Below are 12,202 nucleotides of genomic sequence, written 5' to 3'. Positions count from 1 at the left end.
CTTGGGAGACTTTCCCAAGAGTGGGATTTTTTGGGTCAGAGGTTATGAGCATTTTCTAGTTCCTGTTACATGTTGCTTTTATTGGTTTCTGAAAGGGCTACATCTGTTTATGGTGCCATATCCAATGATACATGAATTTCAATGCACTTTCACAAACGTTGATGTTACCCTTCCAACCGTGTTTGCTAGCTTACCAGATATAAAATGATACTACTTCAAGGTTAATTTCCATCTCTCTTTTTAAAAATTAATTTGTGTTTTTTAAAATCCAAGTGATATATGTATATTACATGAAAAGTCAAAAGTACTACTAGCAACAATAGTAACTACCCAACTACTTTTAATTGTTTTGAGTATGTGTTTCTTAGTATATAAGTTTGGTAGCTATGACAGAGCCCTAGAGAAACAGTGATTTTAAAAGGCAGGTGTTTCTTTCTTGCTCACGTGAAACTCAGAGTGCGAATGACAAGTCTGCTTTGGGCGGCAGTCAGGACCACGGCTCTTTCCGTGTCTCCCTCTCGGCCCTCCTTGGCCCTTGCCCTTAGCCGTGTGTTCTAAGATGGTCTGCAGTTCATCTGCATCGCAGCAAGGAAGACGGGGGTGGGAGGAGCGTGTAGAAGGGCGTGGTCGCTCCTTCTCTGACAGCATGAACTAGAAGTTGCTTCTGCGCGTGCTCCGCGGCCGCACGCAGGGGCACTGGGCAATGCTGCCATTAGCTATGCAGCCGTGTGTCCAGCTAAACATTCTGTTGCTGAATCAGAGGGGGAGTCAGATGTGGAGTCTGTGCCACAGCTGCTTCACTGGTAGACGCCTGCCTGTGTCTTTGTAATATGCCTATATCGCTGTCTCTCAATTCACCACTTCTAGTCATCTAGTGACTTTTACTCTTAACTTCATCATCCCTCACCTTCCATCCTCCTAATAACATTGTATCATAATTGCAGAATTCACACGTGCACACCTCCTCTTTGAGATGGGATAGTATGGGGTCAGAAATAATTGACATGTGTCAGCCCTGAAGCAGCTCGGGCAGCAGGTGCCTCCCAGCCATGGTACCATGGGTGCTGGCTGAACCTCAGCCGTAGAGACCCATGTGGGTTGCAGCGCAGTCTGTCCCCACCGTACCCCATCCTGTCTTCCTGACAGTCAACAGGAAAGAAGATCAGAGCTGGCTGAGATGCCTACAGAGCCTCTCTTTGACCTCTTTGAAAAATGAATCCTAATCCCTAGGCTTATTTTAACTTTGGGGGTTGTAAAACATCTTTTAGATAATTATATAAAGCCTTAAAACATGGCAAGGGTAAATAGTAAGAGTTTGTAAATTATAACTGTTGTTAATTGCTGATGTTACAATAAGCTCAAGCGCACTCACTGCCCGAGTTTAGCCTTCCCTCCCTTCTTCCTCTGGGACTTTATTTGGGTCTTCATGCTTCCAGCGAAGATTCATGGCTGCCTGGCTTGTCTCCCCACTGCAGTAATTGTAACAAGCTTCACTTAAGATGACACACTGTTTGGATAGTTTCAAATTAAGTGTTTTATTATGACCACATAAATATTGTTCTCAACTGAGCCAAGTATACTGGATTACATTTTCCTTTTTATATAACTTTATTTTTCCCGAAGTTCATATGTCATCATTTTTTTTCATTTGCTTTGTGTTCTTTGAATTTCTGATTAAGTCTTCCCACACCCTCCTAGAAGCTCTTTGAACGCCTCTCAGTACAGTTTTCTACACATTCCAATCTGCCGGATAATGTATTGATTCCCTTTTTATCCTGAAGATGCTTCCTGGGGCCCTGTCCTGCTCACATCTGACAGTTCACACGCCAGGCCTCCACTACACATCTGTCGTGATAGGATTCCCTTCTTTGTTCTGCAAATACCCAATCTCTTTCCTTTGTTGGACCCTCTGTTTCCTGGATCCCATGTCTGTCTCTTTCTTGACTTACTCTCATTTTGCTGGAACACACTCTCCGTTTCTTCTGAGGAAGGGTATGTGGGAAGAAACCGTGTAGTCTTTGTGTGGCTGGAAATCTCTCTGCTCAGGCATCTTCTATTCTATCCACTTCCATCTTTCAGGGTTATGGTTTGGAAGTCCAGACGTCTCCTAGTTATACCATAGATCAATTTCTGTGTTGCTCATTCTCCTGTATATTTGAGGTATTTTTCAAAAGGAAAAGGGGGTGGTGGGACCATCTTTTCTCCACCATCTGGAAAATAAAAATGCCATTTTCACTTCTTTGGTTATTAGTTTGGATGAACACGTTCATGTATTCGTTTCATCTTTTGATTTCCCACTGGTGTGAATGATCTGTTAGTACCTTCAAAGAACAAATTCTTTAGCAACTAGCACAAAACACGGAAGGTCTAATGCTGATTTTTCTCACCTGTCTCTGCTGAGATTCAGGGACCCCAGCGGACTGGCGGCCACAGGTCTTTGCTCTCGTTTTCAGATTGCCTCACGCCTGTGACCGCTGTGAACTTGCTCACCCAGCAGGAGGTCCCTGTTGTTATCTTGGCCAAAGCTGACTTTGAGGGCTCACTGGATTCAAAAATAGGTAAGCAGTTATTAAAATGTAATCGGGATAGTGTACTTAGCAGGCTTCAAAGCAGAACACGAGTCCGTTGCCGCCAAGTGAAAGAGCTGATTGTTGGCTCCATGATCTGTTTTTGCCTCTTTGTGAAAACGAACGTCCCTTATCTAACGACTACATTCTGAAAGCATATGAAGTGTGTTGCACCTTGCTAGCTGCTGTCCAGAGCAGGAGAGGATGTCTGGCCCATGGATCTTGCCAGTAGGTCCAGTTCATGAGACTTGTACCTCTGACATGGGGAACAGTACAACTCAGCTGCCCAGTCTCAGGACTCCTAGAACCAACAGCAGCTGCTGAGATGAGGGTTCAAAGCACAAACCATCGGTGTGGGCTGGGTTTTTGGTGAGGACTTTGTGGGGGAGGTGAACTCCCAAGGAGCTATTCAAGAAAAGGATCATGAAACAGCAGTAAAATTGAAGGCTTATTTAGAACTGTAAATTGGATATTCTTGGCAGCCTTACTCTTTTGTGAGAGTTCTAAACGATCCTCACCCAACAGGAAGTCTGTGACTGTCCCCAGGGGATAACAACCTGCGATGGCCCTGCCCAAGGTCTGCCCTCAGGAACTGCCCGAGTGGCTCCCTTTTCAGTGTTCCTACTGTAGATTCTAGCCAGTCTCCAAAGTGCCAAAACCCTGCAGAGAAAGTTATTTCCACACTCTATTTCCTAGCACACAGAAGAAATAGCATTTCTTATCAAAAGCATGTTTTTTTTCCTCACAATTCTCAGATCCGTTTTCTGACAAAGTGATTTGAAGAAACACCAACACAGAAAAATATATTAAGCCAGCCAAGTCATTCTCTTCTGGAAATTTAAACCTAGAAAGTATGTTGCTTCAAGGAAGTAATTCCTTCTACTGCTTTTGTGTTTATAGTTAGTTAGTTAAATTAGTTAGTTAAAGTTTATAGTTAGTTAAATTCATTACTATAACTAGCCAAGATAAACAATAAAGGAAGCCCTTATTGATGTGGCTTTTTTCCTTTTCTTTTGGTATTTTGAGTCACAGTACTGACACAATATTGAGAGTTCTGAAGGAAAAAAAACCTGACTTTTTAGGTATGCCTGGAAAATCATTTTTCCTGTTGTCTTGATTTCCCACAGTTACATAAGTAACATTTTCTGAGTTATTGCCTCTTGCCCTCCAAGAACAGAAACAGAAATAAACAAAAGATAAAGTGGTGCTTTGGCCATGTCACCTGCCTGTTACAAACAGGGCATATTCTCCTGAGTTCTGTGTGACCATCCCGAGGCCCAGAACATTCTTTATCTGTGGTCAGATAAATTTTGTGTCACGATATCTGCATCTGAATATTACTCCTAGTTACTCCAAACCATGCACTTCTGGTAAGTGACTCTTCTCCCTTCTTGGTCACGAGCATTTTTTGGTACTAGTTACTGCTTGCCATTTGTCCTCACTCGTCAGGGTTCTTCAAGTCCACTGTGAACATTTATCTGCCTCATGTGGTGCTTTCTGTCAGTAATCTCAGCTGGAACACCACAGAACTTTCCATCTCCCCACAGAGCTGGAGAGCATGTCTCCGAAACACGCAATCACCCTTTTAAGGCAATGTTCCAGAGAGGCTGTTTTCAAAACCCGACTGAAGCATTTTGTGTATTACCCTTAGTTTTGTCGCTCTCAGTTGCTGCAAGATGTATTGTGTCCACAGGAGGATAGCAGTTTTGACAATGGGCCCTGCAGCGGGAGTTCTCAACCAGGGGCAATTTGGCCACCAGGGGACATGTGGCAATGTTAGAGACATTTTTTTTTTTTAAGATTTTTTATTGGGGAATTGGGGGGATGGGAACAGTGCTGGGGAATTGGGGAAAGGGGAACAGACAAGTTGCTGTCGTTTTGTTCTTCAATCTAGTTGTGAAGGATGTTGCTTCACTGGCCCCAAGTTGGCACCATCATTGCGCTCTTCCCGGGTGAGGCAGATCAGTCGCCGGCTTCTGGACGGCCGCTCACTGCGGCTGCTGGCCGCTCACGCTGGCTGCTGGCCACACACGGTAGCCCATGGCAATCCACTGCCACAGGGACTGCAGCCCACGCCGTCGCCGGCGACTCACGGCAGCCCAGCTCCAGGTTGAGCTGTTGTTCAGCATCTTAGCTGTAGAGGGCAGTGTCACTGGCCCTCATATGTGGGATCCGAACCGGGGCCCTCTGGCATCCCAAGCGAGTTCTTAACCGTCGCGCCACTCGGCCGGCCCAATGTTAGAGACATTTTTGTCTGTCACAACTGGGGGGCGGGGGTGCTACTGGTGGAGACCAGGGCAGCTGCTCAACATCCCACAGTGCACAGAGCAGCCCCCATGGAAAGTCCGGAATGTTAATAATGCCGAGGAGGAACCCTGCCTCCAGAGCCAGCCCCTGAGAGACCTGCTGGGAACGGCGGAAGCCGAAACAGCAGGCCTGGCCCTCTGCGTGAGTGATTTACTCCTGCTCGGCGCCGTCTCCTCAAGGGCATGTGTGGGTTGAAGAATAAATGTCTCCTCAGAATGTATCGCCGCCTCTGGGAACAAAGCACAGTGTGAAACAGCACCGCTGCCAGCCCTTGGCTTCCTGATGAGTGGATGTTTCTAGGGTGCTAGGAAATGCTGGCGGAGTCAGCCCCGCTTCTCAGGAGAACGCCACTGTCCTCTGTCCCTGAGGGAGCTCAAATCACGCCAGATGCTCGTGATTTATTGTTTCAGTGACCAAAAGCACCCCAAGTTGTATATTTTAGAATTACCACTGTTTTTAAATAGACACTAAGCAAAGGGAAAAGCTCAGAGGAAATAACACCAATATGGCCGAGTGGTCGTGTTAGGGTGGTGGGTTTCTCCAACCCTTCTCCTTTTCCCCAGTAAATGTCATGTGCTTCTGTAACTTCTCTACCTGAAAAAGACAGAGTCTCCTTGGAGAAGCTAAAGCTGAGTGTCAGTGCTGTCAGTCATTGTGATCGGGGCATTTGCAAAGGAGACATGTCGTGTTTCTTCCCCTCTCCGTAGGAATTCCCAGCACCAGCTCAGAGGACACCACCTTGGCCCAAGCCCTGGGCCTGTCCTACTGCGAAGTCATCGAAAGGATGCCTGATGGCACAGAGAGACTGAGCGGCTCCGCTGAGGTGGGTGCCCTGTGGCCCAGGCCTACGACCTCACTTCCCTATTCATGAGCTTGACATGCATCTGATGAGACGTTTTCCTGCAGGTGCAAATTACAGCCTGCCATTTTGCTCATCCCCACCCCTAACAGTCTCGCAGCCTCATTTCTTCATCTGTGAAAACAAAATAATATTCTTTTTTCACGATCTAGAAGTTTATCAACTCTTAAGTTGAACCCAATCCTAGAATAGCATGATGATCAATCACAGTAACGAAACTTTATCTGGGGTCTCTTCTGCTGGAGAAAAAAGAACCCCTCCCAGGAAAACTCTTTCATCCATGAGCTTCTGCCGTGTAAAAACAGTGATGTGTGGAGAAGACGGATTTTTCAGAGAGCTTGTGACTTCTGCTCTGTAATTGTGTATTGACAGGGGGAGTGCAGGGCGCAAAAGGGGCCCTCCCTCTGTAAGAGGTTCCTGGGCAGACAGCCCTGTCCTGCCGCAGACACTTCAGGCCCTCAGTGAAAACAGCTGCTCTGCATAAGCAAAGCTGTACCTCCTCATTCCTCCTCCTTGTGACTGGAGGCGCCTTGAGGGCAGGGGGCAGACCCGATTTATCTCTGTGCCCCAATGCCCAGCACAAGCCTGGCACAGAGTAGGTGCGCAGGCCACCCTCACTGAACCCGTTCCAGGGAACCCACGATCCGGGCTGTCAGCAGGCCAGGCTGGCCCGATTCTTCTCATTAGTTTTGTTCCCTGAAAAGCGTCAGGTGAAAAGAGCGTTTCTCTTTTCTACTATTAGTGTTCTGCCCTGCTTTCTATAAAGAAAAGCATCTAAGGGGAAAATGAGTGGTTCTGGTTTTTCAGGCTGGGGCCCAGTTCATTGCCCTGCGTGACTGAATTCCTTCTGCTTTTGGATAATTCTGAGTTTTTCTTTTCTGGATATTTCCCCCCCAGCAGAGGAGTACTCATAAAAAATACATATCATGCAGTTGTTTACTGGCAGCTAAATGCTGATGTTTGATTATCTCCGTAGGCAGGGCTCAGGAGGTCCCCAGAACCGGGGCCACTTTACCCATCAGATGTCCCAGGGGATACAGTGCCTAAAGCACAGTACTTTTAGGGGGCCCCCAAAAGGCTTTAATGTCTCTTAAAATCAGAAGGAAAAAAGTGAACTTTTAGGGTTAAAATTTATATTCCTCTTTATTCAACATAGTCATAAAATATAATTTTTAATAGTATCTCAGGGAGGAAGGGGTCCACGGGCCGAGGCCCCTAGGGCTCACGAGCGCCATCACGAGGCCGTGCCCAGAACCACAGCTAAGCACAGCCGTCCCTGGGGGCAGTGTGGGGGTGGTGACTTGCTCCTTTGAATGGAAAAATGGGACCTCTCTCCTTCCCCTCTCAGTTCACAGGTATGAACCGGCAGGATGCGTTTCTAGCCTTGACTCAGAAAGCCCAGAGGAAGAAAGTGGGTGGAGATGTGACAAGTGACAAACTGAAGGACTGGCTGATCTCAAGGCAGCGGTACTGGGGCACACCCATCCCCATGGTGCACTGCCCGGCCTGCGGCCCCGTACCTGTGCCCCTGGAGGACTTGCCCGTGACCTTACCCAGCATCACATCTTTCACTGGCAAGGGAGGCTCCCCACTGGCCACGGCCTCCGAGTGGGTGAACTGCTCCTGCCCCAGGTAAGGAACCACGGGCCCCCGCCGAGACTGTCTGTGGCCCCAGCACCCTGCTGGGGTTTCAGAGTCCCCCGTCCCTCCTGGTGCTGAGTCTGCTCCCTTCTTCCGGGACTCCCACCATGCTGGAAAGAATACTATAGGTCTTTGGGGACCTTTGAGAGAAGGTGCTGGAGCCTGGGGCCCGCCACCGTGACGGGCGCCCTCTCCTCTCCTCTCTGAGCTGGGGGAGCAGCAGGTTAGTTCACATCCTCCCCAGAAGCATCTGACCCAACTGAGGGAAAAGCTGCATATTTTCATCACAGCTTCCTAAAAGACCACCTTCTTCCATCTTATATTCCCAAGAGTTCCTTGGAGATGAGAGAAGATGCTTTCTCCTCTTCGCCTTACAGTTTCCCTGTCTAATGACGGATAACAGTGGAGATTTTATCACAGGTAGCAGCACAGAAGCTACCACAGCCAGTTTGCTCAGGGAGTTCGCTCTTCAATACACGGATACCCACCACATTTCTTTTCTTTTTATTTTGGAAGTGGAATTACGTTTTTCTGTCAATTCACTGGCATGTCTCAAATGTAGTTTTTATGATGCCATACCAGCTGATGACACAAATAAATAACCGATACCAAGCCCCAGTCTATTCCTCCTTCCTTCGATGGAAAAGCCATTTTTCTCAGATTTATAGGTCATAATCAGAGTGTGTAAAGTGATTTAGTCCTCTGTCAGCACAGAGCTGAGTTACGAGGTTGGTAATTAGGTAACCACACACCAGGCTGGGGATCAGACAGTCATGGATTCAGGTCTGGGCCCTGCCTGTTAAGTTGCTGTGTGGCCTTGGGAAAGTCACTTGACTTCTCTGAGCTTTAGTTCCCTTATCAGGAACTAAAATAATCCCCTTGAAGGGCTGCTCGGAAGACTTTGTTACCACACAGTGGTAATCCTACACAGTGATAATCCTACCCAGCAACCTCTCAGTAAATGGACGTGTTACTGCCATCCTACCAAGGACTCGCCAGGTCCTCACATGAATAGTCTTGACTTTTGAGACGGGGCTTGTAGGCAGGGACATTGGAAGCTCTGGGCCATTTTAAGGTAGAAATGGGCTCCAGGAAGAAAATAGCACACCCTGTTGATAAGCAGTGACAGGGCCTCCATGCCGGAGACGTTGGTGGCCTTCAGTGCACCGGTGACAGCCGCTAGGGCCTCAGTGGGAATGAGGTTTCCTGCCTGGCTGCAGACTCGTTGAGGGCGGAGCCCAGGCCTTGATGTTGGTCAGGCTCTAACGTGCACCCAGGGCTAAGGGCCACCGAGCCAGCGTGCCAGGAGGGATGGCACAGCGCTAAGGACCACAGGCACCAGAGCCCAACACATGTGGACTCGTTGCTGTTGAGCTCCAAGACTTGGGGCGGATTTCTTAACCTCTCTGAACCCTAGTTACGCATCTGCAAAAGGGGGACATGAGTCGTACCTACCTCATAATCCCCAGGGTTACTGGGAATTAAATGAGATAGTGCCTGTGAAGCACTGGGCTTAGGGCCTGCTACCCAGTGTTAGTATTATTACCATTGGAGCTAATAATTAATCATGATAACACCAAGCCGCATCTTCTGTGTTACCCAGCTTTTAGTGTCAGCAGTGGAACATGTCGCTTGTCTTCAAGTCCCACGTGACCATTGAAAAAATCAGCATGGCAGCTTTTAGTCCTCTTCTCAGTCAAGTCCTGCATTTTCTTCCTAACTTCTAAGGGTGCGCGCACTCATGGTGAGGGAGAAGAAGCAACCTTTATCTTCTAATTACTTCCCAAAATAGCATCTGTGTTCTAGTTGGTTGCTCTCCAAATAAAAGACCTGGCTTTGACGTAGAGATGCCGTAGAGATGCGCTGTTGGGATCGGTGTCTTAGAGCAGCCGTGGGGGTAGGAAACAGGATCCCCTGGGGCCGCTCTCTGAATGGCTCCTAGTCCCAGGCCCACCACTGCTCCCAGTGGGAGCCCCCTGGCTAACATGCAGAAGGACCCTGGGAGTCCCAGAGCTCCCCCAGATCGGGGGCGCCTGTCTCTCTGCTCAGCCGTTTCCATTGAATAAGTGGGCGGTGGGTAGTGGCTGTTTCCTTTGGTGATGTTTGTAAAGCCAGTATGAACTGCTTCACAGATGCGAGATATAAATGCAACTCTTCTTTTATTGAAAAATTAAAAACCGATTCAAGCCCTCTCATACAAAATTAGCAGAAGATTCATCACTTCCTCGTGGGGGCTCCTGCCCCTCCAAGAACCCGCAAGGGGCGGTATTTGGAGGGGTGAGTGGTCAGCTTTTATGCCTCGAGGGAGACCCTGGAGTCTGAGCTGTGTTCTGCTGTGGCTTCTCACTGCCACAAAAGGTCCCTGTTAACAGCTGACTCAACCCATCCACTGCTGATTCAGGCCTGGAGGGGTCTTCCAGGAAGCCGAGCCCCCTCCTAGACTAGGCTTGACGCAGAGCGCCCTCTCTTGGGTACCTAGAAGTTACGGCTTTTGGCACCGGTTCTCTCAGTCCTACAGGCCCACCACCCTAGGAATGTGCTTCCACTTGGTCCAGCATTCAGGCCCTTGTGGAGCCTGAGTCCTCCCCAGGCGTGTCCATCCCTAGGACGAGGATTGCTTTTTCTCTTCAGCCCCTCACACGCCAAGGACCTCCATTCACTTTCTGTCCTCACCCTTCTGTTAGGAACCTGTGTTTAGGCAGTGGTGTGTTGGTAAATGTGTACTAAGGAGTTCTCTGGCAGGGGGCTTCGCGTCTATAGTGTTTGCCGATTTCTGTGGTACATATGCTCCCACCAGGGGATAATTTCAGGCTACCAACCTGACGTCGCTTGTCACGGAGTGGGGGGCTGGAGGTGGTCCCAGCTGATGCTCACAAGCTGGTGTGCGTTGGCTCCGGCACACCACTCGTTGCCTTTGGGCCTCAGAGGTGACTTATCTTCCTCAGGTCACCGCACGGAACTTCTGCACCCCTTGGCCAAGAGCAGAGACTTTAAAAAAAAAAAAAAGCTCAAGTTCATTTTTCAGAGCAACATTTTGCTACATTTGGTTTTCAACTTCTCTTCATCAGTTGATTGCCTCTTAAGCGTTGTAACGTAGGGTTTGGCTGAAGACAGCCCTGACGTGCCTACAATGGAAGTTCATGCACAAAAGAGACACCTCGTCCTGTGTGCTCCTTTTAGGTTGCTAGATTTTCTCCCAGGCTAAATTCAGAGAGGTGGAAAATAAGGCTTTTAATTGTTGAAGACTGAAACTCTTATTCTGTAAATGTCTTTAAAACATCTTGTACGGCACGATACAAAAAGAGAACTTTCTCTGCATTATCTTTTCATGATGTGGCATTGTTCTTAATGACATTTTAAATTCATACTGATTGCCATAGCTTTCTCAAAAGCTGGTGGAAAACTGCATTGATATTTAAAAAGAAACCAACTGATGAACTTCATTTATTTCTTAGGTGCAAAGGGGCAGCCAAGAGAGAGACAGACACGATGGATACCTTTGTTGATTCTGCTTGGTACTACTTCAGATACACCGACCCTCAGAATACTCACAGGTAGAGCCCTGATTCATTCTTTGAGCACGTGTCGGGGTCTTCCACGAAGCAAACACCAAGGTGGAATGAGATGTACAAGAGGTTTATTGGGGGAAATGCCTGTGAAGAATAACCGGCGAGGGAGCAGGAGTCGGCAGGAGAGCCCTTAGACCAGCCATGCTGCAGGTCTGACACCTGTGAGGGGAGAGGAGGAAGGATGGGGGATGGGTCAGGAGAGCCTCAGACCACAGTGCAGCTCTGAGAAGGTCTCACCCAGGCCAGCAGGACGCCCCAGGCAAAGCTTGTCCATTGGACAGTCCCAAGTCGGGCTGAGATGACTGCTCTGGTCCTCTGCTTGTGCGAGAGCCTGGCCTGGCATGGACCCCCGGTGGATTTAAAGATGGAGCCGCTAGAAGCTGCTGCTCTGCTGCGCTCCCTGAAACAAGCCCCGTACAGGGAGCGTGTGAGATTACCAAATTAGATTCTTCACAGCCACATAAACCCCAAGTACAAGAAAAATCAAAAGCACAAAGGAAGGAAGTGCTGTAGCAATTCCCTCCTTGGCCCTGCATTGAACTGCATTTATACGATTATAAAGATCTAATGTTATTTACTTAACTGAAAATAATGACATAACTGTACAGGGAAGGTGAGAGGTAAAGATTAGGAGAGCTGAGAAGCATCACCTCTTATCACATGCAGTCAATAGGTAATTTCTAACATTGGTAAATCAATGAAGAGGATGAACATTTTTTTTAATAACTGCCAGAAGAAACAGCCGAAAGAATTCAAAGTGGCTAAGGGGTAGACCCTGGGGGAGAAGGGGTTCGTGGAGGAATGGGGCTGGAGACCACTGCTCCAAATTGCACACCTTTCAGTGCTGTTTGGTTTTTCAGCTATGTGCATGTGTTTCTTTTACAAAAGCAGATACATAGGGGAAGAGCATTAGGTAGATATGTAGAGAATGAGAACAAAAGAAAACTATCGTAGAACACAGGAAAAAAACAACAGCATGCTTCAGAGGCCTTGCCTGGTTGTCCTTGTCCATGGGACAATTATCCTGCAACCCCGTAGCCCATGCACAAAAATAAAATGTCCCCCTTATCTTCACTGGTTTTAAAATCATCTATTTCCAGGGAGACAGGTGATCCTGCCCCTCTCCCCCACCCCGCCCAAACACACACCCCAATCCCGCCCTGGCATTTGAGTTCAGGCCATTTGAATAGGATCCTGAGTAAACAGTAGCCAGCTAAGGCAGAAAGGGTACAAGGCGACCACTATCTGGGAACCACCGG

General features: G+C 48.1%; 1 protein-coding gene across 1 annotated transcript in view; it reads left to right on the top strand.

Annotated features, from left to right (window-relative positions):
* LARS2 (leucyl-tRNA synthetase 2, mitochondrial) overlaps positions 1-12,202 on the top strand; it is a 133,693-nt gene that overhangs the window by 74,904 nt on the left and 46,587 nt on the right. Inside the window, exons 8-12 of the mRNA XM_019630964.1 lie at positions 2,408-2,558; positions 5,582-5,697; positions 7,082-7,365; positions 10,830-10,928; positions 11,274-11,368. Of these exons, the coding sequence (XP_019486509.1) occupies positions 2,408-2,558; positions 5,582-5,697; positions 7,082-7,365; positions 10,830-10,928; positions 11,274-11,368 (745 nt within the window). The remainder of the gene's footprint in view (positions 1-2,407; positions 2,559-5,581; positions 5,698-7,081; positions 7,366-10,829; positions 10,929-11,273; positions 11,369-12,202) is intronic.

Source organism: Hipposideros armiger, unplaced genomic scaffold (genome assembly GCF_001890085.2).
Source record: "Hipposideros armiger isolate ML-2016 unplaced genomic scaffold, ASM189008v1 scaffold_18, whole genome shotgun sequence".
Classification (NCBI taxonomy): Eukaryota; Metazoa; Chordata; class Mammalia; order Chiroptera; family Hipposideridae; genus Hipposideros; species Hipposideros armiger.
The sequence above is the reverse complement of the archived record's forward strand: the minus strand, read 5'-3'. Positions and strand labels throughout refer to the sequence as shown.